The sequence below is a fragment of the Siniperca chuatsi genome, linkage group LG20 (genome assembly GCF_020085105.1).
Source record: "Siniperca chuatsi isolate FFG_IHB_CAS linkage group LG20, ASM2008510v1, whole genome shotgun sequence".
NCBI lineage: Eukaryota > Metazoa > Chordata > Actinopteri > Centrarchiformes > Sinipercidae > Siniperca > Siniperca chuatsi.
In genome coordinates, this window is record NC_058061.1 from 25193612 (window position 1) to 25220485 (window position 26874).

Below are 26874 nucleotides of genomic sequence, written 5' to 3' on the forward strand. Positions count from 1 at the left end.
TACTTACAGATACTTCAATTACAAATACAATGGTCTATAATTATCCATAGTAGGGGTATCCTTTGTGCAGCCAGGCTTCAGCACCTTGCCAGGCTGCTCCAGTCTCTGAGAGAAACCGACCTGCAAGGTGTCTTCGTTGCTGACAGAACACACTGCTGTACCCCATTTTCATCTCTCGATCACATCAATGTCTCCATTCTGATACAGTGATAACATGTCAGTTGTCACCATCATGTTTTCTGTTGAAGTTCCTGAAGGTGTTCATGTTCAGCATGTGTTTTTTAGGTAACCACATTGTTGTTAGGCTTGGTTTATTTAATGGCCCATGTAAAACTTTATTTGGTAGAATGAAAGTAGAATGAAATTTTGTTTGGTATTCTTAACTTTTGAGAGAATTGGACAATATGGCCATATTTTCCAGGTAATTCAATTAAATTTTATGTATATAGCGCCAATTCATAACAGAAGTTATCTCATTGCACTTTTCCTATAGAGCAGGTCTAGACCATACTTCTTTATAATATTAATTACAGAGACCCAACAAATCCCACCATGAGCAAGCATTTGGCAACTGTGGCAAGGAAAAACTTCCTTTAAGAGGCAGAAACCTTGGACAGAACCAGACTCAATGGTGGGCGGCCATACGCCGTTACCATGTTAGGTAACCATATTGTTTGTTAATGAGCTATATTTCTAACATGTTTTGGCCTGTGCATTATGAGGGTGGGTCTGGATCAGGGTTGATAAATGCACAGGCCAAACTGCTAAAACTGCATTTACTGTAGCAGAAAAACATTCAGCTCAAGAAATATTTCAACAGTGACACATTTTTTTGTTATTTTGGCTCTGTACACCACCACAGTCAATCTGAAATAAAACAATTAGTATGTGCTTGCAGTACAGACTTTCAGCTATAATTTAAGGGTAATGACAGCAATATTGGATGGATGGGAGGCACAGTTCTCCTGTATCCTCTGTGACGACACCTGCCAGCCGTGGCCTCACCTCCTTCAGCACTATGAGGATCAGCTCATAACAACCAAGACTGCCACAGATCAGATGCTGCAGCACCAGTTTAACAGTCAATTAACAAACCCAGACAGACCCTGGACCACACATGGACACATTCTACTTCCTGCTAGTGCCAGTCATTCTTCAAAGCAGAGGATGAGATAACACCTGCCAGCATTTGCTTCACCTTCTCTCTGGCTCTGAGACACTGGATCAGCTCATTACAACCAAGACATCATGCTGCCACAATCCTACCAGATCCTGCAGCACAATCTTTACTGTCAACCAACAGCGGCCCCATCACTACTGGACCCTACATAGACATTTGTTCCCCCGTCAGTGCTGAGGTTTCTTCACAACAGAGCATAAGGTATTGGGTTTTTTATTTTTTAAAAATATATGTGCTTTCTAACATTTTCTTTTGAATACAAGTGTGTTCATTAATTTATTCATTTTGTATTCATTCAACAGTTTTAGTGACACTGTTGTTACAGCTAGGAGTATAACATTGTCATTTACATCAACTTCTTCCTTCAGGTCGTCCACTGTGAAACCTCCACTTCATAATGGATACACTCAGGACTGCACAGTGACTAAACATGTCAAAGAAGCTAAACATCATGCAGCCGTCCAAACCCTCTCTGTGTGAAATGGCACTGGACAGAAGATGGTTTCCTGCCCTGGAGGAGTGTTCAAGGTATTTTATTATTTTGAACATGTTTTGTTTCATAGTCTTGAGTTTATTACAACAACTTTGTTATCTCTTGTCAGGACCAGCTCCATTCTCCCACCTCCACATCGCCATCTGTGCATCCATTGCTGTACACACTTCAGTTCAGTATAGCCTAACTACTGCTGATCTTTTGGCAAGTGCTCAGGTGTATTGCTGCATGGAAACAAACAGCTGCAGATCAGTCAGTCATCACTTTCAGAGTGATAGTTCCTCCTCGGTGCAGCATCAAGCTCCTCCCTAAACAAGTTGTAAAAAGGTAACTTTTTTTTCTTTTTTTTTTAACTCCCTTAGTACAAGATCCCTCTTTGACCAACCAACTAACAAAAACACAGTTGGCATTACAATTTGAACATGCTATTTGCATTAACAACTGCAGGAATGTCAGAAATAAAGTTTCTCACAGCAGTTCTACAGCCACTTGAAATGTCAAAGGTCATGGTACAGCCCTTTACATATTCACACTGACACAGTTCAGTAGACAGTTTTGGTTTGTATTTCAGATCAGTTAGTTCAGTTGCTACATGCATTTGAACTAATTAACCTTTGAAAAGAGTATAGATATTTAAAATAGCATTTGTATATCAGACTCCAGTCAGACAAGACAACGTTGGACTCCCGATTACAACCCCACAATCTTCGTTTTCCAAGACTCCCTGTCTCTTAGACCTGCTTAGTCTGCACTCCGGTGAGAGATTCTCCGACTCCTGAACTGTCTCCTCAGCCGATTAAGGACGGTATCCACACTCTGGTGTGTCTGCTAGTTTGCCTGCAGTTTGCCTCATTGCTGTGTCGTAAAATAAACCTTGCTTTCTCCATCTTGGTGCCTCCAGCCTATCTGTGCGTAACAGCTTGCTTTTCATCAGTTTTTGTATTGTAATATAAACTGAAGAAATGTGGGTTCATCAACTACTGTAGCAACGCTCTGTTAACATACATCCAGCTTCGTGTGAGTCTTCTACTAAATACTACTGTCTAAGTGTAGCTTACAGGTAGGAACACTAGTCGCTGCTGTCCTCTGGTGGTCTGGAGTATTAATAACTCCTATGAGTCATAATGGGTACAATGATAGATCAAATTTGACAGTTGTCACTAAAATAATATAGCTACATGTGTGCATTATAAGATAATTGAAACAGACATTTAAAAGTAAAGCAAAAGTTACTTTCCCTAGTAATTAATTATTTTTATATGCAGTAATTGGTAAAGTATTTACTTTTGAGATTAGTAACTAGTACCTAACTAATTACTATATTTCAGTAACTTGCACAACACTGCTTATAAGTGGATAATATTCCATTGTATTTTTAGAAGTGTATGGTACCTTCCAGCAACTGTTAAGGCCAAACTTTTAAACATGGGAGAATTAAACTCAACTTTATTACATCTTTAGAAAGAAATTAGAACAAGTAAAGAAGTAGCATAAGATAGATCTAGTGGGAGTGGACTAAGTTTCACGCCGTGAACAACACCCCCGGCCCTTTTTACAGAAGATTACAAAGCAAGAGGAAGCCTCTTGACCAGTCTCTTCTTCCCTACTCTTAAAGAAAGAAACTCAGTAATAACAAGCGCTCCAAAATTGCTGCTACCAAATTAAAAGTTGCCCCACTCTGCTGCAGAAACTTCCAAAACTTCTCAGGTGCTGAATGGTGCCAAGTTTATTTCACTGGTAAATATTAAAGTTTGTCCACGTAATGGTTTCCTGTGTTTACACAAGTTAATACTGCTTGCCAAAATAACCATTCACTGCATTATCTGGTATGAAACGGTCATCATTTAATTTATTAATGGTTCATCATTCTTTTCATATCTTTCGTTCATGGTTGCATTTATCCGTTCATTTGTGTGTCTAGTAGTTATTAGTTGTGTGTTTAGTCAGTAGTTTGCGTGTGTAGTTAGTAGTTAATAAACCTTTCATTTATAAAATAACTTGATTATGTGATTTGTGTGTATGGAGCATTCCAGTCACTGTACATGAGACAAGAACTCTGTAGCGACATCAGCTCGAGACTAAATTATCAATTGTTTTATTGTAAATTTATTGATTGACTATCAAGAGAAGGTGAGGTGAATTTAACGCAAGTTAAATTCTGTTATTTAACATGAATGCAGATTTTATTCCGATAGCTGTAAGTGAAAGTAAATCTGCTCCTTCTTACCAAAATTAAGGTAGTTTGCTATGATCAGTTTAATGCATTTAAGCCTTAATTCACTACATTAGGCACTATAGATTTTGGTTTTGAAAGTACTGTTTATGTATTTTCTATGTTCTTTTTATTTGTTTTATTGCAAGTGTTTAAATAAGGAAACATACTGACAATCATCTATATTTTAATCTAATGTGAAGTTTTATTTGTTTACCTGAGTTAAGAGGGGGCCCATACGCAGGTGAGCACACTATTAGCCTGACGAGTTACACAATCATCGATTTGATGTAAAACTCAAGTCCAACAAATCATAGAAATTATCCCAAATTTCACTTAATCCCCATGACCTGCTCCACCAACATTCCGGATCAAGTACTCAATGGGTGAACCGTGTTCTGAGCAGGTTCACCCAGCGCGAGACTACGGCGGGATGAGGGGAGGTGGACTCTGTTTACATCGATGTTGATTGGTGCTCAAGAGCAGTCAAAGTGGATTGACACTGTTTCCAGATGTCGAACATTTTATGTGAAGATAACCAAGAAATGTTTTCCTCTTTGAAATACATTATGAGTTCTATTTCTGTATGAACATCATATTAGGCTTGTTTGTATGTTATACAGTTGATAGGACTTCTGGTAATTTAACGTTGCTGATACTACAACTACATTTGGACTTCCGGCAAAATGGCGAACTGAGCGCACTTTAATTTTTTTGATAGCTCCGTTTTTTTTTTTGTCCTAAACATTTAAAAACTAGTCCTTCTTTTTAACGCAAAACGTCTTTTAAAAGACATTGCTGGGAAAGAATTCTGACTGTCGATCATGCTGAAACCTAAACAGAAGGACATTACTGCTGCTACAGCTCTGTTTCCGCACACTGTGGTTATACTAGTGACGACGACATGGGAACCTCAACGGCACGCCACCCCCTGCCCAAAACCCCCACAAAAATTCCAGTCCCACTCAAGAAACCAAGAGACGAAGCGGAGGTATTTATTGCCACCAAAAACCCGGGACAGAAAATGCCAATCTGAGAGAGCCAGAGTCCTGGAGCTTGAGTGTTACAAACGCCGATGGAATTTGAAACTGCACAGGCTCAAGGAGCAAGAAAATGAAAACACGAGAGGAAAAAGTGTCACAGATTCTGGTCAAGATCGCTCCACAATGGACTGACAAGATTGACATCATTGTTGACTCAGTGCAGGGAAAAAAGGAGGGGTGCAGGCCACGCCATGTCATCATGCAGTTCACCATGAGGCACTTCAGAGTGAGCTCTGGCATCTAACCAAGGTGCGCTGGCATCTGACCAAGGGCTCTGCAGTGTTCAAGGAACTGAATATAAGCTTTGCAGAGCACATCCTACCGGCTGAGTGGGAGGCGAAAGCAGCAGTATGGCCACAGATAAAGCAAGCCAGAGAAGCACATCTAGCATATTTCCGAGGACCAGATGGATATATAAACAGAATAGAAAAAGAATGGTGGGCCCCTAATTACCTACTCATCTATGTAAGTTCACGACTCAAGTCACTTTACTGACCAGATACTTGGATCTTTTATCATTTCTAAAGGACATTTCAGTTGATTGCCTATAAGGGGACATTGCCTTATGTTCCTATTCTAAAGCAACCTTTTTCCTGCAAACAAACCTTGAGTTAATATTCTGAAGTTGTTCTTTAAAGTTCTGTTTTTTTAAAACTGTATTTATTGAACTTTTTTTAAAACAAAACAGTTACATAACTTTTACATACAATATTAATACAAGATGTAATGTAATAAATAAACATTAAGAAAAGCAAAACAACCCACTATGTTAAAAAAAAAAAAAGAGACCCTGACAGTAATTCAGTAAATGCACCACATATCGGTAAATTACCTGCATGGTTTAAACATTAATATATGTTAAAACTATTTCCTTCGAGCAAATACGTTTCAATAACTGCCCACTTTTTACCTGCAAGTCCGCGGCCATTTTCTCAAATATATATATCTGTTTCAGTCTTTGTGTCCACTCTATCACAGTAGGTTCGTGCACCTTCATCCAGTTTACAGTGATTATCTTCCTGGCTGCCATTAATAATATATGTAATACAAATAAGTGGGATTTACTGAACTGATCTGAGGGGAAACCATCAAGCAAAAAAAAAAAAAAAAACTGGGTGCATTGGTATATCTCTTCTTAAAATTTTACTAATTTCCCTTTTAATCCCCTGCCAATACAATAGTACTTTGGGACATTCCCAGAATATAAGCACATAATCCCCCACCATTCCACATTCTGTCCAACACTGTGATAATGGCGTACTGTCAAATTTGGCAATCACTAATGGGGCTCTAAAGAATCTCATTTTCCAATCAAATTCCTTCCACATTTGACTACTTATACCCTTATGACAGCCAGCGCATATATTTATCCACATCTCATCCTCTATTACAGTATTTAACTCTAATTCCCAATTTCTTTTGATATGAAACGTGTTATTAGAATGGTCATGCATTAACTTCCTATAAATATGTTCTTTATGATTTTTAGTAGGTAGTCCATGTTCAATAATATTAATAAAATATTTTTCAACATTTGTTGGAGTTCTTTTGATTATGTCCCAATGTTTATAATTTGAGATATAATGTTGTAATTGTAAATATCTAAAGAAATCATTAGATTTCTACGAATACCTATCACATAATTGAGAAGAGGATCTTATGGTCTCCCCATCAAAAAATTGATTAACTATCTTCTTTATCTTTCACCATTCTCTTCCCATCTACTAAAGACACCATCCCATATAGAAGGAAGAAAATCTGGGTTACCTTTAATGGGTATTGCACGTGATAAGGCTATTATTCCTCTAAACTTCTTTTGTATGGTGGACCAAATTTTAACAGTATGCTGTATCCATACATTTGTTATTTTCACTTTTTTCTGTGCCTGCAAAGCCATGAATGACAGAACTGTCAGAGAAACTCCAGGAAGTGAATTCTGTTCAATATCAACCCATTCTGCCTCTTTATCAATACCAAGCCAAGTAGCCATAGCTCGCCCAATAATAATAACAATAATAATAATAATAATAATATCTAAGATAAGGAAGGTTCAAACCCCCCCCCCCTCTCTTTATTTGACATAATTATTTTAAGTCTTATTCTTTGTCTTTTGTTTTGCCAAATAAATTTTGAAATCCTTTTTTCTAGTTTGTTAAATGCTGACAGCGTTAGAACAGAAGTCTCGGTAATATATTCATTTTCAGAATCAGAATGAGAAATACTTTATTGATCCCCGAGGGGAAACTCATTTGTTACAGCAGCTCGCCTTTACGTCAGTGCACACAGGAATAGAAGTACTAGCAAAAAATATAATACACTATAATACAGGTCAGAAAATAAATTAAGTACCAAGTTCACTGTTCCTATCCTACCGAACATGGAGAGAGGTAGTTCTTCCCATCCTGCCAAGTCCTTTTTTATCATCTCAAAAAGCCGTGTGTAATTAGCTAGATATAAACGTGATGCCATAGGTGTAAGGATGACACCCAAGTATCTGAAGCCCTGACTAGGCCATCGAAAAGATACCTCATCATCTACTGTAACTGAGGGGGCCAATGTCCTGAAATCATCATTGCCTCAGATTTCTCAGAATTTACCTTGTATCCGGAAACTAAACCATAGTCTCTAAGGCTCTCTAAAACGGGCTGGGATTGATGAAAGTGGGTTTTCAATAAATAATAGCACGTCATCTGCGTGTAGCGATATCTTATGATCTTTTCCTCCTTTATCTATTATACCCTGTATTCTGGGGTTGCTCCTTATTAACTCCGCTAGTGGTTCAATGCTAAGAGCAAATAAGACTGAAGACATCGCATGTCCCTGATGAGTTCCCCTACCTAAATTAAAAAAACTGAGCAATGACCATTAACTCGAACTCTTAAGATTTTTGTAAAAAGTCTTTACCCATTTAACAAAAATACCATGAAATCCCATATAATTAAGAGTCCAGAAACACCGGTCCACCCTATCAAATGCTTTCTCAGCATCTAGGCTGAGAAGCATTGGGGGTGTTTTACTGTCTTTTCCAATTTGTTGTAGATTTAAAGCTTCTCTTATATTATTTATGCCATAACGTCCATTGACAAAGCAAACTTATTCGTCTATAAGACATACAATGCGTAGGGTCTTTTCCAGTTTTATGAATTACAGTAATAATTGCATCAGACCATGAGTGCGGGGGTCTTCATTTTGTAATACATAGTTAAACACCTTACATAAGTTAGAAGCCATTTCATTTACAAATATCTTATATAAAATTCCCCAGGGAATCCATCTACGCCAGGTGATTTATCATTTTTTTTAATTTTGCAATAATTTCTCTTATTTCCTCTTCTGTGATAGGGGATATCATTTCCTTTGCTTCTTCTGTTAATTTATTTAATTCAATTGGTCGCAGAAAACTTTTAACTTTTTCTTCCTTATTTATTCATTTCTGGCCTTCATATAATTTTTTATAATCTTCAAATGCATTAACTATATCGTTTGGTTGTGTTAGCCTCATTAATGTATCTGGGTGATTAATTTTTGTAACTGCCCTGCTTGCTTGAGCCTTATGTAATTGGAAGGCTAGGAGCCTGCTTGCTTTATTACTCATCTCATAATATTTTCTACTTACGAATCTGAGTGCCCCTTCTGCTTTATATATCATCCAATTTCTTTCTTTCCTGTTTTAAACATTCTAGAGTTTTGATTTTACATGTTTGTTTATGTTCCATTTCTAGTTTTATGATTTCATCCTCTATCTCGTTTTGTTTGGCTAAAATCAATTTTTTATTCCTGGATGTTATTTCTATTATTTTACCTCTCATCACTGCTTTGGCTCCCTCCCACAAAATAGATGGAGTAACCAGTCTATTGTCATTAATATCAAAGTATTCAAACAAGTGTTGTCTTATTTCTTCATTGGCCTTACAATCATTTATCACTAATACATTTAATCTCCAGTATTTAAATTGTTTACCTTGTCCTAACTGAAGTTTTAACCTAACTGGAGCATGATCGGATATGGTTATGGGATCTATATGACATTCTGTAATACTGTGTAAATCTGCTCTAGATGTACAAAAAAGGTCTATTCTAGAGTAACTGCCATGTACATGTGACAAAAGTAAAATCCTTCTCTTTTCGATGCAAGTGTCGCCAGATATCTGTTAAACCTAATTCTCTCATTCCTAAAAGAACTTTTACTTTTTTTGACTGCTGGTAACAGTCAAGAGCCGATATTTAACATGAACTATATAAATGAATAACACTTCCACACATCCATTTGGCCAAGTTGTCGTCTCACAGGCCAAATCCCGATGTAACAGGGGCAGGGAATTGTGACGCTGACTCCCTGGGGTACCAAAGGTGCACCATGTGCGTGCGGCCATTCTGTTTTTGAAACACGGCCGCCTCCAAGAGTGATTTCCACTCAAAATTCAAAATACCCGCGAGTATCCGTCAATTTAGAAACAAATCACTTATTATCCCGAAAATAAAGAGAGGGGGGGGAAAAAAGTTACTTAAACGTATGAATCTCAACAAAGTGCCACTCTCTTCTGTAATTTAACCAGAGTTTACTCACATTCTGAAGCAGGAATATCCAGTTTAAATGTACTGCTTACATATTATTAAACGGTTCATTCCTTCTGCAAAAATGCTTGAAGATCCGGGTCGGACAATGCTGTACTCAAACCACGTCCACCTTTACCCTGCACTGACCATCTAGCCCTCGATATTTCTCTTACTTGTCGGTCCAGTTCATCCACTCAAACTTTGATTCCAGGTCCCGCAGCGATAGTGCAGCATCCATCAGGGTAGGGAAAGGTTTTTACTCCTATCTCCAGGTAAATCCTTATCTGTGCTGGATAGATGCACTGCGCTTGCACAGTCTTCATCTTGAGCTCTTTCATTACATCTTGCACTTGCGCTCTTTTCCTCTGCAACTCAGGAGAGTAGTCATTGTCAAAGTAGATATGTTTTGTGTTGTACAGGACCTCTTTTTGTGACCAGGCTTGCCTTAAGATTGCATTCTTAACCGCATAGTCTAGGAATCTCACTATTATCGATCTTGGAGGTGCGGTAGAGTCTTTTGGTTTGGCTGCAAGGGCCCTGTGTGCTCTTTCAATCTTTATATCCATGTCCGGAGGTAGCTGTAAAACTGAGGTGAGCAGCTCCATAACAAATTCCGCTGTTTTTTCTCCTTCACAGCCCTCGGGAACTTGATATATTCACGGATTATTCAGACGAAGTCTATTTTGCAGGTCTTCACATCTACCTGTAAGATCCGCCTCACATTCCAGGAGATAGAGCGTTCTTTCGTGCCTCATTTCAGTTTCCTCAGCAACATTTATCCATTCCTCCGTCTCCCCGATTCTGCTCTCCAATCTATTTATTTGGCCTTTTAAGTCCTCAACCAATGTCTCTAACTTTGTCAGTAATATTTTTGTTTGTTCATGCCCCTCTTGATTTTCTTTTCTTAATGATTTCAGTTCTTCCATCACTTCAGAAAGTTCGGGAGCACGCGGGCCAGCTTTAGCATGTATGGTAGGGCTAGGTGAAAATTTTTTTATAGACTCTTTCTTTTGAATTTTAATTTTTAGAAGCATTCTTGTGTTATGTTGTCATACTCATTTCTAAAAACTGATTATACCTGAATTGATTATGTAAATCAGGATTTTTTGCAACAATCCGACGAAGCTTAACTTTCAAGCGTTTGCCATCTTCATGACGTCACCGGAAGCCCTAAAGTTCTGTTAAATCAGATTTTTGTTCCATATCACTTAATACAAGGGGCCTTAGAGACAGTATTAAAAGAGAGGCAATTTTTCTTCTGGACAAACCCAATGGGGTGATAAGATTTCTTTTTGTCATGGAACCAATCGTTCTGCAGGTACTGCAGTTGTGTTTAACAAGTTCCCAAATCAAGTTTAAACAGATGACTAAAGATGGCTTTCTTTGTTTGGTCGCATTTATATAACAAAGATGGAAAGTCTCTTATGGTGCATTTATCCATCTTATTCTCTCTCCATATCTAACAAAGCGGTAAAGACCATCAACAAGTTACACATGGAAAAGAAAACATTATTTAAAGAAAGCAATCATGGTAAAAAGGTTATGGAGGATGGTGGTCTACAGGCCTTTGACTGTAGAACCTTAGAAATCAAATGGTTAAGATAATTTCTAGTAAACAACAACAACAGCTTTTGGTATTTTTTTCCCAGGAACATTAAAAAGATTGGTGGTACTGATTTTCTTTTACAATGTGACTTTTTGTTCAAAAATTACCTGTAAAATTATCCTCATTCCATTCACAAGTATTGTTATATTGGAAGGTAATGTACAACCACAACTTCAAACCGCATGATGTTCCCATCTGGAATTGCAGATTGATTCTTTTTAAAAATAGGTTTTTATTTCTCAGTGAGAAAAATATTTGGTCACCTATTTATTAGATAAACCTAGAAACATCTTACCTTTTCAGATATTCTGTATGAAGTTTAATTTCCATTGCAACCGTAACCAATATAAGGTTATTAAAAGCATACTAACTTCCTTTATTTTGATGGCTAAAAATGCAATGCCTCATACAGGGAGTGCAGAATTATTAGGCAAATGAGTATTTTGACCACATCATCCTCGTTATGCATGTTGTCTTACTCCAAGCTGTATAGGCTGGAAAGCCTACTACCAATTAAGCATATTAGGTGATGTGCATCTCTGTAATGAGAAGGGGTGTGGTCTAATGACATCAACACCCTATATCAGGTGTGCATAATTATTAGGCAACTTCCTTTCCTTTGGCAAAATGGGTCAAAAGACGGACTTGACAGGCTCAGAAAAGTCAAAAATAGTGAGATATATTGCAGAGGGATGCAGCAGTCTTAAAATAGCCAAGCTTCTGAAGCGTGATCATCGAACAATCAAGCATTTCATTCAAAATAGTCAACAGGGTCGCAAGAAGCGTGTGGAAAAACCAAGGCGCAAAATAACTGCCCGTGAACTGAGAAAAGTCAAGCGTGCAGCTGCCAAGATGCCACTTGCCACCAGTTTGGCCATATTTCAGAGCTGCAACATCACTGGAGTGCCCAAAAGCACAAGGTGTGCAATACTCAGAGACATGGCCAAGGTAAGAAAGGCAGAAAGTCGACCACCACTGAACAAGACACACAAGCTGAAACGTCAAGACTGGGCCAAGAAATATCTCAAGACTGATTTTTCTAAGGTTTTATGGACTGATGAAATGACAGTGAGTCTTGATGGGCCAGATGGATGGGCCCGTGGCTGGATTGGTAAAGGGCAGAGAGCTCCAGTCCGACTCAGACGCCAGCAAGGTGGAGGTGGAGTACTGGTTTGGGCTGGTATCATCAAAGATGAGCTTGTGGGGCCTTTTCGGGTTGAGGATGGAGTCAAGCTCAACTCCCAGTCCTACTGCCAGTTTCTGGAAGACACCTTCTTCAAGCAGTGGTACAGGAAGAAGTCTGCATCCTTCAAGAAAAACATGATTTTCATGCAGGACAATGCTCCATCACACGCGTCCAAGTACTCCACAGCGTGGCTGGCAAGAAAGGGTATAAAAGAAGAAAATCTAATGATATGGCCTCCTTGTTCACCTGATCTGAACCCCATTGAGAACCTGTGGTCCATCATCAAATGTGCGATTTACAAGGAGGGAAAACAGTACACCTCTCTGAACAGTGTCTGGGAGGCTGTGGTTGCTGCTGCACGCAATGTTGATGGTGAACAGATCAAAACACTGACAGAATCCATGGATGGCAGGCTTTTGAGTGTCCTTGCAAAGAAAGGTGGCTATATTGGTCACTGATTTGTTTTTGTTTGGTTTTTGAATGTCAGAAATGTATATTTGTGAATGTTGAGATGTTATATTGGTTTCACTGGTAAAAATAAATAATTGAAATGGGTATAAATTTGTTTTTTGTTAAGTTGCCTAATAATTATGCACAGTAATAGTCACCTGCACACACAGATATCCCCCTAAAATAGCTAAAACTAAAAACTACTTCCAAAAATATTCAGCTTTGATATTAATGAGTTTTTTGTGTTCATTGAGAACATGGTTGTTGTTCAATAATAAAATTAATCCTCAAGAATACAACTTGCCTAATAATTCTGCACTCCCTGTATGGTTGGCCACCCTCATCCCCCTTCACTGATGATTGATGGACATGATTTCTCTAGCAAGATTTTACCAAAGTGATCCATGGTCTCCTTACAAATGTTTTATATCCTATGCAATTCAGCAGAAACTCAGCCTCTCATACCTTCTGTTGACCTACCTTAAAGAAATTACGCATTAACTTCTTAAACTTACCTTTACCTCCGAAAGCAAAAGAGCTTCACGTCAAAGTAGTTAACGATATACATCCTTCAAGAGAACTCCTTAGATAAAAGGTTCAACTTTGAGCTCAATAGCTGCAAATTTTGTGATTAAGAAATAGAAACTACCTACCACTTATTTTTCTTCTGTCTTTATAGCAATACTTTCTAGTGTGATATTTATGATTAATCTAAATCTAAATCTTTTCTGTCACCCATTTCACCAGAAATTATATTACATTTGGAATCATAATGGAAGATAAGAAAACTGAATTTCTCTCGAACACTTTAAGGTACATTTTTTATCCATAAATGTAGACACAACCCTTGTTGCTGGTTTTCAAGAAAGAGCTGGCACTGTTCTATTTTGTATAGGCTTCACCCTCTAAAGCTATCGCTAGTGGGTTTATCCCTTGCGCAAATGCACAGCACTGAAAAAACATTAGTCCATGCCCACCTGTTGTGTGGGCCTCACCTCGGTCTCACCTTGTCTATAAATTGGACTGAGACTCAACAGTCGGCTCCCATTTTTCTTTAGACCACCGCTGCAAGCACTTGAGAATCTACTAACAAACTAAGAAATGTCCTCCAAGGACGTCAACCACATGTGTCTGGCCTGCCAGACGGGATACATCATGAGCTTCGACCTGCATGGTCGCTGCGAGTCATGCCTGGGTCCGGAGCACGCTGGCCTGGCTCACACTCTGCAGGCTTCATGCCCGTTCTGTGCTCTCCTTCCTCAGGCTGAAAAGCAGCGGCGAGCGGACGCGTTCGCTGCTTCAGCCGAGGATGTGTTGCCAGTTCCAGACTAACCTGTTACTGAGGTTCTGGACTTGCTGGTCGCCCCTACCTCCCCTCCTCTCTCTAGAAGAGCCAGAGCTCGGCGGCAGCTCATTTGTGGCACAACCTAGGGACACTGGGCTCTGTATCTCCACCGCCCTGCCTGCCAGAGATCATGAGTAAAGGTCAATGCCACCGGTCTGTAGTCCTTGGAGCCACTGGGACGCGGCGTCTTCGGCACAGGAACGAGGCAAGATGTCTTCCACAGAACAGGGACCCTATGAAGACTCAGGCTCAGGTTGAAGACATGGTGAAGGACTCCACATAGCAGGGGGAAACAGGCTTTCAGCACCTCGGGGCAAACGCCATCGGGGCCTGCAGCCTTGTTTGAGTGGAGCTGTCCTCTCACCTGGTCAGCAGTTAGGCACACAGCAGAGGTTACAGGTCCTGTTATTACAATCGAAAGTGAGACTATTCAATTATTGCAGAGTGTGGTGGACCATAGGATGAGATTTTGGGATATGTTTGACGAGCAGGCAAGATACATGATGCTCATGTTTTCTCCGTCTTGTCATTGTATGAACTTGGCAGTGCAGGCACTCTTTTACCACAATGGACCGAAACGTTTGAGGGGGTCAACGTGCCTTCTTCTGTTGGGTGATTTGGCCTACCTTCCGCTAACTTGGTTCATGAAACCTTCCTCAGAACAAGGAGGAGCAACACGACAGCAGCTCAACTTCAACCACCGATTAAGTCAAGCCCATATGACTGTTGAGCGTGCCTTTGGGCGTCTCAAAGGACTCAGAAGAGGAAGATGGTGAGGGACATCAGGAGGTATGCAGAACAGCAACACAGTGACATCAGAAATGCACTGTGTAGCTACTTTTCTACAATGTGAATGTTATCTCCCTTGATGAGTTCATTTTTACTCATGCATGCTAGTGTAGGAGCTACTATATTCTAAAGGCTGGGAAGCTGTTTGTCTGATTGAGAATGTATGGAATGGAAACACTTTTGCTTTTAAATACTGTTTATTGCCTGTTTAAACTTACAAAAATTGTAAGACAAATGTAACATTCCCACATCTGTACAAATTCTTTGTCTCCATTTAGAAATTTTTTTTCAAAAAGTGTTTTTTGGTAGATTGCTTGAACTTCCAATAAAAAATAAAGCTTTAAGCAGTATAACTATCAAAAATTAAAACGAGTCAATTAACTAGAGTGTGTGTTGTGCAAATACAATACAAACTCAATCCTCCTTTTACTTCTATCACAAATACTCAAGAGTACTTCTCTTAATAGGATATATTCACCTCATGTGTAGCCCAGAAGCTTGAAAAGAACAAAACCAATGAAAATGAGGTAGCACATTGATTGGAAATATAAACAGTAAACACACAAAGAAGTCATAGTTCTTCCAAAAAATCTGTCTATAACATTCTTAACACTAAACCAAAAACAGCACCTTCTGCATAGCAATTCAAACAACGCAAATAAATGTGCGCATTAAAAGACCTACACAAACAAAGCCTTTCCTAATTTGAAAAAAAAAAAGTGTCAACCTACAGGTTGTAGTAGTCCTACTTACTATCAGTGTCATGTAGAATAGTTGAATTCAATTCAGTTTTATTTATATGGCGCCAATTCATAACAGAAGTTCTCATTGTGCTTTTCTTATATAGCAGGTCTAGACCGTACTCTATAATATTAATTACAGAGACCCAACAAATCCCACCATGACAGTGGCAAGAAAAAACTTCCTTTTAAAAACAGGCAGAAACCTTGGACAGAACCAGATTCAATGGTGGGCGGCCATCCGCCGATGCCGTGTTTTAGTGGTGGGATGTTCATATTAGGGGGGATGGAGATTGTGACCAGTGCTGATGTGGAGGGATCACAGGCGGCAGGACAGTAGGCTGTGTTGGCTGACACAGCTGTGGCATGGACAAGGCACTAGGGGTTGATGTTGGTGGGGGTGTTGTGGTCCAGGTATTGTGGTATTGTTGAGAAATTAGGTTGACCAGGATGCAAAGCAGTTGCAAGAGTGGCCATAAGTTGCAGAAACATCTGGTTGGTGGCCTATTGCTGTGCCTGCACAGACCGGAATCTTCTCTCCTCTGCCTTCTGTATCTTCTCAAAAGCAGCAGCCTCTTGAGCCAACTGGCTCTGTTCAGCTCCTTGTATTACTGTCAGTTATGCATGTCTGTAAATCATCATCATTCTTTTTCGAGCCTGTGCTCCAGGAATGGGCAGTCTCTGAGCATCAGACATGTCTGCATCAGCAAGGGTGTTTATGGCATCTGTATCACAGGATACATTGATTGAATATCCACCTGTGGATAAAGAGTTTCCTATGGGGATCAATAAAGTATTTCTGATTCTGTAATGCTGTGTACACAATACAGAGTGTGTGTGTGTAAGTTATGTCCTAATGCCAACAGAACGGTCAAATTTAGACCAATAGATCACAAATTATCCAAACAGACAGGTGGCCCTACATAGGCTAGGCAACGTAACCCTTTTGCTGTCACATCTGCTACCTCCACGTGTGTCATGCACGAATAATTGCAAAGTATACTACTACTACTACTATCTATGCCTACACCATAACTTCTGTATGAAGCTCTTAACTTTATGTGGCTGACATTGGCAACTGCAAAAAGTTGAATAAACTCACCATTAACATCTGTGTCAGATGCGGGAGCCAGGTCATCTGTGCAAGCATCATTGGAAGTGGGTGATGGTGTTGAACTTTCATGCAACTCCACAACATAAACCAGATCAACGACCAGTTTTGTCCCAAGTATTTTGTCCAAGTGGTCAAACCAAGGAAATTTGTCTTTCACTTTACCAGAACTTCCTGTTTTATTAATTGCATTGCGCATTTCAATGTACTGCTGACAAAGTTTTTTTGCCTTAATGCGGCACTGTGTAGCATACCTCAGAAACCCCCTTTCCCTGAACCATTTGCTAAAGAGTGAGTAGATTTCAGTGTTCTTATGAGTTGTCAAAAGTTGTGAGCTTATATAGTCATCCGACCAAATCTCTATGAGGCACTGTACCTCTTCTCGAGTCCACGTCTGTCCGCGATTACTCAGATTCATCATGCTGCATGTTGTAGAAAATGAAAGGCGTACAATCCTACCCATAATGCACAGCACAGCTGGCTACGGGAGCTGGTTTAATCCAAAAAAGGCGCAATGCTTCCTGCAGTTGGGTCGGATGGAGGTCAGATCATGTTCTCACCACAGACAAACAGCTCCAGAGTTTATCGAGACTACCTCTTCTCAAGGGTCTCGGTCCAGTTGTTTGGTCCACACCAGAGTTCAATTGACAGCTTTCACAACAGCCCAAGCGAACCATACTAACCAGGCAAACGCACAACGGTTCATTTTAACCGAACCAAACAAGTTAGGTGTGAAAGCACCCTCAAAAAAGGTGCTGTTGTTTTGGTCCGCACCCAAGGGCGATTATTGTGTTCACACCTGCCCAAACAATTCGTACAAAAGGTGGAAAACAAACCAGAGTCCAAATTATTATGTTTTTTTTGAAAATAGATTGTTTCTGTGTGGATTGTGCGGAGATAATATGACTATGCAAAGGTACTTTAAGAAAGCAGAAGGCTGCTTTCTTGAACAAATAACTTTATTAAAGAATATTTAAGTTAAATATTCTTTAACATGTTAAATATACATTGTCAAACAATTCTAGAAATGTACAGAGAAAACAAAAGAATATTGAGAGTATTGTAGCGATAGTGACGGCCCACATTTCCCAGCATGCACTGCCTAGTGCTGAAAGCAAATCGGCCAAACCAGCACTTGAGACTAACTGTGTCCAGTCATCCCTGGGACAATAGAAAATGTGTTTGGGACGAACAGATATCTTCCACGGGACGACTCCGGGACGAGGTGTTCGGTGTGTTTACAGCTAACAGAACTAAACACTGGGTCCGCTCCATTTCGCCACTGCACCGCTTAACAGCGAGGGCTAGGAAAATTGTTTAAATGGAGTGTAATCTGTCAGCCAGCAGCAGCAACCACATAATTGTCTGCTGACAAAACAAACAACAATGTCGGCCACAGGGTAAAAGCCATGGTAGCTTTCCTAGTTGCCAGCATGGCCAGTAAAGTTCACAATATGATTTTATGTAAGACTGAACGATATTCATCAGTTCTCTGTCTTATCAATCTCCCATTAGTTGTTTGTGTTTGTATAAGCCATGGGGTCGTGGTGATGTAAATGCCGCTGCTGTGTTACTAAATTGTATCCTATTTCATTTTTTAAATTCTGTTCATGACAGTTTACAGATAGTTTTTCAGGTTTGGTTTTAAACCTATTTCTTTGAATGGAGCAAAATAAATATTTATTTCCTCAACATTTTAATGGTGTTTTTATTATGCCACTAACAACTATAGATGACACTAAAAAAAGTAAAGAAACAACATTTTGATTTTGGGATAGTTTACATTCACTTCGGGACGGTTGTGAAAAAAGTTAGCCTGGTGCCCTGGGCCGACCAATAAACTGGTCATGCGCTACAGAATTTTTATTTTATTTTATTTTAATATTTCAGTGGGCATCACGTGAGCTGCAATTCTGACTGTGGCCACTACGCCAAAATACATGAGTTAAGGTAACAGAAAACCCACAGGATAAAACCACAGGAAAGGTTTGTTTGAGCTGACAAGAGTATCACTACAGCTGAGAAATGAGACCTGCCTGATGTTAAATGCACCAAATTGTTTCAGTGTAACATGCCAGTGACTGGTAAAACAAGGTTTCAGGGCAGGCTAGTTTTCCCTCATCTTACAGTAGCTGACTGGTACCTTGAGCTGGTTGGCGTAGTGGCCGAGCTTGATTTTGAGCAGAAAGCCGTCCTCTCCTCCCTGAAGCTGGGCTTTCCTCTGCAGCTCAGTCACCAGGTTGTCCAGCAGACGCTTGGCTTTAGCTTCCTCCGCTGGGTTGTCCAACTCCACTGAATCCCTGTGAAAGGCACAATTACATTTTTAACCAATCCAAAGACATTAATTAGCATTAACATGTCTCAAAGGCAGCATATCAACATAAATATGCCAGATCTGGAAACTACAGGACTAAATAATTTCCTTATAACTCTCCATAACTTTGACTATTAAAAATATAAGTAAATTAAACTCCTCATGTATAACAGAATGTCATGATGTAAGAAAATATTGAGTGCCAGAAGCATTAATAGAAACTAAGTCATACTATTTGGCATACTATTTTAGAAAAGGCAGGCTGCATTTAAATCATTATTCTTTTTTTAAGTTTCTGGTTAATGCATTAGTTTCACTTGTGAGTGTAATGTAGGTACAGTTGGTGTACTATTATTCCTGTAGTTTAATATACTGTATTTAGAGAAGTGATTTAAAAAACAGTGATTAAACTGCTCACCCAGAGTTATGTCTAAGGTAGGACTGAACGATTTGAAAGAGTGCAATTTTCAAAATCGCAAGAGACATCATTTTATTTATAACTTACATAATTAACAGTGTCTTAACAAGGTGTTGTGCTGATGTTTGAAAGAACAACTTGTATGATTGTCTGTCTGCTTGTGTTTCTTTCCCCGTCAGTGATATCACCATGTTCCCAAATCCAGCTATTAACTTGGTACTTGAGCACAACATCATTACTGATAGAAATTACGGTCAAAATAGAGCCAGACAAATATAGGATTTCTGAGACCGATACCAATTTTAGAGGGGAAACGTTCACGGATTGCAGATATGGCAGCCGATCATGAATTTTTGACTATCATATGACTATGCAAAAAGGCTGCTTTCTTATACAAATAACTTAAAAATGAAAGAATATTTAAGTTAAATATTCTTTAATAAACATGTTAAATAATTGAACATACATTTTCAACCAATTCTAGAAATGCACACTGAAAAAATAAAGAATAAATAAAAACTAAATAAATAGTTATATAAACATCAGTACTGCAGTTTTCAATGTAGTGAGTCCCCGGGCTCCACAGGTGGTCATTTGAGTGGGTCCCAGGGAAACTGAGTGAGTACCCATTAAATGTTAAACTCGTGTTTGATGTTAACAATTATGGTTATTCATGTATGTTGAAAATGTATCTGAAAATTAAGCATATAAAATCCCAAATCTGTGAATACGCTGCAGACACACAGCAGCTGACATAAAGAGGTTATATTATACAGAGAAATATTAGCTTTTTCTGGGTGAATAATTGTTAAAAAGGGAAGCTAAAGGGCAACAAGAATGCTGAGCGTTCAAGTTTCATCAGGAGTGATAACACCATCAAGCACATCATGTTTATCAGAATCAGAAATACTTTATTGATCCCCGAAGGGAAACTCTTTGTTACAGCAGCTCGCCTTTACGTCAGTGCACACAGGAGAAAGTACTAGCAAAAAATATAATACACTATAAAAACAGGTCAGAAAATAAATTAAGTACCAGGTGGGTATAAGTATAAAATAAAATAAGTGTGAAGTACCAAGTGGGTTTACCGGTTGATGATGATGATAATACAGTATAATAATACAATGTAATAATATAAGTAATAAGTAATAAGCAGTGGTGCATGTACTGTCGAGTTAAGTGTGGATTATTGAGATTATTAAGATATTGCACAGCAGTAATGGAGGGATGAATAATAATATCAATAAATAGGAAAAACTAACATGGGAAAACTAAATATTGCACGGGAGTAATACACAGAATATTGCACAATTATTCAAGTATGGCAGAGATGTAATAATCAATGTCCAGTTTAGTGACCTAGGGTCATACAGACTGACACTTAGAGGGAGGAGTTAAAGAGTTTGATGGCCACAGGCAGGAATGACTTCCTGTGGCGCTCTGTGGTGCTTTTTGGTCAGATAAGTCTTCCGCTGAAGGTGCTCCTTTGCTTGACCAGCACGTCAGAGTGGGTGGGAGACACTGTCCAAGATGGCATGTAGTTTGGCCAGCATCCTCCTCTCTGACACCACCGACAGAGAGTCCAGCTCCACCCCCACAATGTCACTGGCCTTACGGATCAGTTTGTTGAGTCTGTTGTCGTCCGCTACCTTCAACCTGCTGCCCCAGCATGCAAAAGCATACAGGATAGCACTGGCCACCACAGACTCATAAAACATCTTCAGCATTGTCCGGCAGATGTTGAAGGACCTCAGCCTCCTCAGGAAATAGAGGCGGCTCTGGCCCTTCCTGTAAACAGCTTGAATGTTCTTGGTCCAGGCCAGTTTGTTATCCAAGTGTACTCCCAGGTACTTGTAATCCCCCACAATGTCCACACTGACCCCCTGGATGGAAACCGGGGTCGCTGGTGCCTTGGCCCTCCATAGATCCACAATCAGCTTCTTTGACTTTGTCGCATTGAGCTGTAGATGGTTCTGCTCACACCATGAGACAAAGTTACCCACCACAGCCCTGTACTCAGACTCCACCGCTAATACATCCCACCACAGCAGAGTCATCAGAAAACTTCTGAAGGTGGCAGGACTCTGTGTGGTAGCTGAAGTCCGTGGTGTAGATGGTGAAGAGGAAGGGAGAGAGGACAGTCCCCTGAGGGGCCCCAGTGTTGCTGACCACGCTGTCCGACACAGTTCTACAGGCACACGTGCTGTGGTCTGCCAGTCAGGTAGTCCACAATCCAGGACACAAGGGGGGCATCCACCTGCATTGCTGCCAGCTTCTCACCCAGCAGGGCTGGCCGGATGGTGTTGAAAGCACTGGAGAAGTCAAAAAACATGATCCTCACCATGCTTGCCAGCTTGTCCAGGTGGGTGTGGATGCGGTTCAGCAGGAAGATGATGGCGTCCTCAACTCCCAGTCGGGGCTGGTAGGCGAACTGAAGGGGGTCCAGGAGGGGTCTGACCTTGGGCCGCAGCTGTTCCAGCACCAGTCTCTCCAGGGTCTTCATGATGTGGGAGTTCAGTGCCACCGGTCTGTAGTACTTGGAGCCACTGGGACGCGGCGTCTTCGGCACAGGAACGAGGCAAGATGTCTTCCACAGAACGGGGACCCTTTGAAGACTCAGGCTCAGGTTGAACACATGTTGAAGGACTCCACGTAGCTGGGGGGCACAGGCTTTTAGCGCCCCGGGGCTAACGCCAACAGGGCCTGCAGTCTTGTTTGAGTGGAGTTTCATCAGCTGTCCTCTCACCTGGTCAGCAGTCAGGTACACAGCAGAAGTTACAGGTGGGGGGGTCATTAGTGTCGGCCTGGATAGCCCTCACCTCCTCCCTATTGCCATCAGTAAAGGCCCTCCTCTTGGCATTCAGGATGTCCTTGATGTCCTTTGTTACCCACGGTTTGTTATTTGGATAACAATGGACCATCTTGGTTGGGACATTGCAGTCCACACAGAAGTTAATGTAGCCAGTAATGCACTCAGTGAGCCCGTCAATGTCCTCTCCATGAGGCTCACAGAGTACATCCCAGTTTGTCACCACAAAACATTCCTGTAGTGTCTCGTAGGCCTCCACCGACCATCTCCTCACTGTTCTTGTGGCGTTGCTCGCCGATGCCAGGTTAGCAGAGGGGGGGATGTAAACAGCCACAACAATGGCATGTGAAAATTCACGTGGGAGATAATATGGCCGGAGTCCCACAGCTAACAGTTCAATGTCCGGGCTACAGATACTCTGCTTGATTGTAACGTGACCAGGGTTACACCATCTGTTGTTAAACAGAACAGCAAGCCTGCCGGCCTTTCCGCTTACCGCATCCGGTGTGATCCCTGTCGGCCCGAACAGTCTGAAAGCCGTCGATGGAAACGTTATGATCTGGGATATCCTGGTGTAGCCATGTCTCAGAGAAGCACATCAAACTACACTCACGAAACTCCGTCTGACTCCGGGCTAACGCCGTTAGCTCGTCCATTTTATTCGCCAGCGATCTCACGTTGCCCATGACGAGAGAAGGCAGACATGGCTTAAATCTCTTATTCTTAAGTCTCTTTTGTCTGCACCCCTCTCTCTTCCCTCGCCGCTTTGTTCCACCTCTGCATCCTCGGTGTGTCCTCCTCCAGATCTCAGTGGGGACATCGGTAGTCCTGGGTGCCATGCTGCTCGGCTTCAGCGCGATCAGCTGTTCCCTGGTGTGCAGCCAAACAGCTGATCTGCAGCGGTGCACTGACCGAGTAGTAGAAGAAGAAGTTCCACGGCGAAAAAAAGTACCAAAACACTTTCTACCCTCATTTTCGTAAAGAGCGTAGTTTAAATTACACTTACACACAAGTTACTCAAGTTTGGAAGAAAAAGGAAAGTTAAAAATTGGAAAAAGTAAGACGACGCTACGGCAACGGGCAGCATGCGGGTTGGTGCATGCGCACACTTTTTGATTTAGTTTAATTAGTAAAGTAGTTAAAACACACACACAAAAGGGCATCTGTTTACTGCATACTGCCGTTAGAAACTGAGTACAATTAGCTGATAATTAGCCTGATCAGCCACCGTCAGTAATCAATAAAACTCACATTATTAGACTGTAAACCATTAATCAAACCAATAACTAACCACAGTCAACGTCAGACAACCTTATCATACTTTAGCAGTTACCTAGTGTTTCTGAAGTGGTGACAAAACAAAAAAATATAGGCTACATACAGTATTACCAGTTTGAATTAAACTGAAGCTCCCCGTCGTTCCAGGAAAATATTACACCAAAGTCCCTTTAAGAAATATAACAAATTAAGAATTCCTGTGTGTGTGTGTGTGTGTGTGTGTGTGTGTGTGTGTGTGTGTGTGTGAGAGAGAGAGAGAGAGAGAGAGATGGTATTTAAGGAGTTTTTTTCAGTTGTTACCAAAATAACTACCCGGTTTGCTGCTTCCCGTTTGGTGCTGGAGAGATACAGTATATGCGCAGACGGTAAGAAACAGGGTTTTTGACAGTGAGGTTTCTTTTGTTTATTTCAACACAAATTTGTTGTTCACAATTTTTTCCCTGTATTATCAGGGAAAAACTATGGTGAGTCCCCTGGACGAGTCAACAGTGAGTTAACTGCGTCCTTTCGGATTTTAAACGTGTCAGATATGCAGGACGCGTACCTAGCAACATCACTTGTACTGTGTGTTCAGTATCAGTCAATTGCTGAAGTAGCAGAAAATGCCATGGAAACACTCAAGTACAAGTACCTCTAAATTGTACTAAGGTACAGTACTAGATGTACTTACATTCCACCACTGCTCTCTACTAAACCACATGTTCTCTACTCTATCAAGCTATGAGAGCCATGCTACAGCTTTGTTTCCAATTCTGAACCATATTTCAATGGACTGAACTCCAGGTGGCCCTACACACTCACTACACAAGTTGCATAGGGCCCCGCAAGTGACCCGCCTCCCCCTCTTGTCAAAATTTCTGAATTGATGAAATGGAACTATTCTTCTGGTCACAAAAAGAGAGAGAAAAAAGAAAAAGAAAAACCACCATCAGAGTGAATTGCAGGAAAAGCAATCAGGTAAACTTGTGTTCTCTCCTCTCCAAGTTTGATGTCAGCGAATAACAGTAACATTAAGTTGATGTGCTAGCTTGCAGTGCATCTCTCTCTAATCTGTCTGTCTTGCTAACCTAGCTGGGCAGTGCATCTTTTGGTCTGTCTGTGTTTTGCTTGCATGCCAGCCACTTCCAGGGCTGCGTTCTGTGACTTTGTGCCTCACAAAAGTGAGAGTGAAATACAACTATTTATTACGTTTGATAAACGCCTACGGGCAATAGAAAAGATGCATGCACATGCGTTCATATGTGCATGCACAAAATGAAACTCTTGCTTTCCAGCAGCAAACTCTGTGGGAACCAGTCCAGACAATATATGGGTGTGATGGCACTCCTCATAGGCGCACATCATTTTAAAACAAGACAATGATTATCTAGTCTCTCAGTGTCAATCCATTGCTTTCCATCTTACATCAGTCCAGAGTTGTAACTAAACCTTGACAAACTATTGATTCAATATTGAATTTAAAATGTTGACAGCTGGGCATACTGGACAATCTCTCAAACATAGTATACATAATATTTTATATTTGAAGATGTATAAAAGGAAATCTGGGGGAGCCACACAGCTGTATCGGTTTTATTTGACTATTTTGAGACATAAAGCTGCAGCCATGGCCTATAGGCTTATGTTTATATTGTATAGCCAAAGCTAATTGTATAATATTGTGAGAACTAGACTAATTACCAGGCAGGCAGCAGAGCCAAAAGATCAGTGAAATATTTTAATATTTTCTACATTTTATATTTTCTACAATTTCTTATTTATGTTAAAGTTATTTTTCACTTATCTTAAGATTCTATAGAAAATATTCTATTCCATAAATATTGTTTGTTATACCTCATTCTGTTCTGTAGAGGTCTACTTATTCTTAGACCAACAGATGCAAATGGTTTACATGGCTCATGGGTCAGGTAGGAGGGCCCCTTAGCAGAATCCTGAAACCACAGAGCCCCCCCCCCTTCTTGGACGAGAACTTTCACAATTGAGAATGACTTCCGGATGGGAGCCGAAAGGTCTTGATTCTGAAAACAGTGTCCAGATGACTACGACTGAAACCTTTTCTACGATAGAACACTCCTGGATGAATGAGGGACTACACCGTATTATAAAAGGATATTTAAAGGCAAAAAATGTACAACTAAAGGCAAGTTCTATCCAAGGAGTTTGATATTGCCATTGAAAAATTGGAATAAAAATAAAGATCAGGGTCTATTGCTTACCAGAGCTGGCTCTCAATCCACTGGGCCAGGTAGTGTCGCACCTCGATGGGGAAGTGCTGGCCATACAGCGCCTGCATCTGGTGCAACGCCTCACCCTGCAGCTGCTGGGCCTGGATCCACATTGCCATGGTACTCCTGTGGAAGCAGGAGGATGGCAGGAGAAGAAGCCAGGGAAAAGATGAGGGAGAGGGAAAAGGAACAGTAACCAAGAGTAGTAATGAGGAAGATGACCAGAGGGGGATTTAGGCATCAGTTGTGCTCCAGAGAAGTGATATCCAATAATGGCAGAATTCAATGAGTAATGAGAAGTTTATGGGGGGGTTTGCACCTCAGTACCTAGCTATGTTTTGACAACTGTCAGACCTAAAAGTACAAGTATTTTCTAAGATACAGTAAGACTAATTAAGGAATTGCTTGGTGATATGTGTAAGTATTTGGCCAAACAAATGTTTTTTTTAGCCGAGAAATCTCACAATAAAAAGGAGAATAGTGGTAGCGTTAGTCTTTATTTATTACAGTCCTCTGTATGAGTTTTGGTATTACCTTCTCAAGCTACACAAGAAAGCAGAACGCATCGGTCAGCAGCAGGGAAGCTTGCTGTCCCAACAAGTTTGACAGATAGCTTAGCTTGTATACATTACTGTACATTGCGATTGGCTCCCAGAGATTATATGCAGCAAACTTGCAAATGGCGATCTCTGAGTATTGCTGAACAGATGTGCACATGCTGAATTGGAAGATTATGAATTTACATTACGTTTGTTGCTTTGGTGGGACAAGACAGCTTAACGTTAGCTAGCTAGCTAGCTGGCTAGCGAAGGTAAGCTATTCTACTAGCTAGCATAGTAGGAAAGCTCACTCATACAGTAACCGTAACGTTACAGCGATCGATCAAAACTTCACTTGCATGCGCCACAAGTGGTTAACAGCTAACTATACGTATTTAACTCACCTTTTAAGAGACTGCAGCACACCTTATAGCAACACCATGGACATGCAGCGGACAGCACATACGCACAACTTTTAAACCTAATACAGGATAGTTGACGTACATATCACATCGCCAACTTCTTTATCGCCTTCTGTTTTCTGGCAACGCAGCTGTTGTTCTTCTTCCTTGCGTTTTT

The 26874-nt window shown here is 40.5% G+C and overlaps 1 protein-coding gene and 1 long non-coding RNA gene across 4 annotated transcripts in view; one reads left to right on the plus strand and one right to left on the minus strand.

The window, feature by feature from the left end:
- The window catches only part of LOC122867482 (signal transducer and activator of transcription 5B-like), a 66743-nt gene extending 39869 nt beyond the window's left edge, over nucleotides 1-26874 (minus strand). For 2 of the 3 annotated variants that reach the window (XM_044178325.1, XM_044178326.1), the window contains exons 1-3: nucleotides 26700-26874; nucleotides 25748-25882; nucleotides 18856-19012 (exon numbers count right to left, since the gene is read on the minus strand). In XM_044178325.1, the coding sequence (XP_044034260.1) occupies nucleotides 18856-19012; nucleotides 25748-25875 (285 nt within the window). In that variant the 5' untranslated portion in view covers nucleotides 25876-25882; nucleotides 26700-26874. The remainder of the gene's footprint in view (nucleotides 1-18855; nucleotides 19013-25747; nucleotides 25883-26699) is intronic. The other variant, XM_044178324.1, reaches the window with a different exon arrangement.
- On the plus strand, nucleotides 533-5650 carry LOC122867489. The gene is made up of 2 exons (XR_006375931.1): nucleotides 533-1381; nucleotides 1549-5650. It is a non-coding gene; the product is annotated as an uncharacterized LOC122867489 (long non-coding RNA).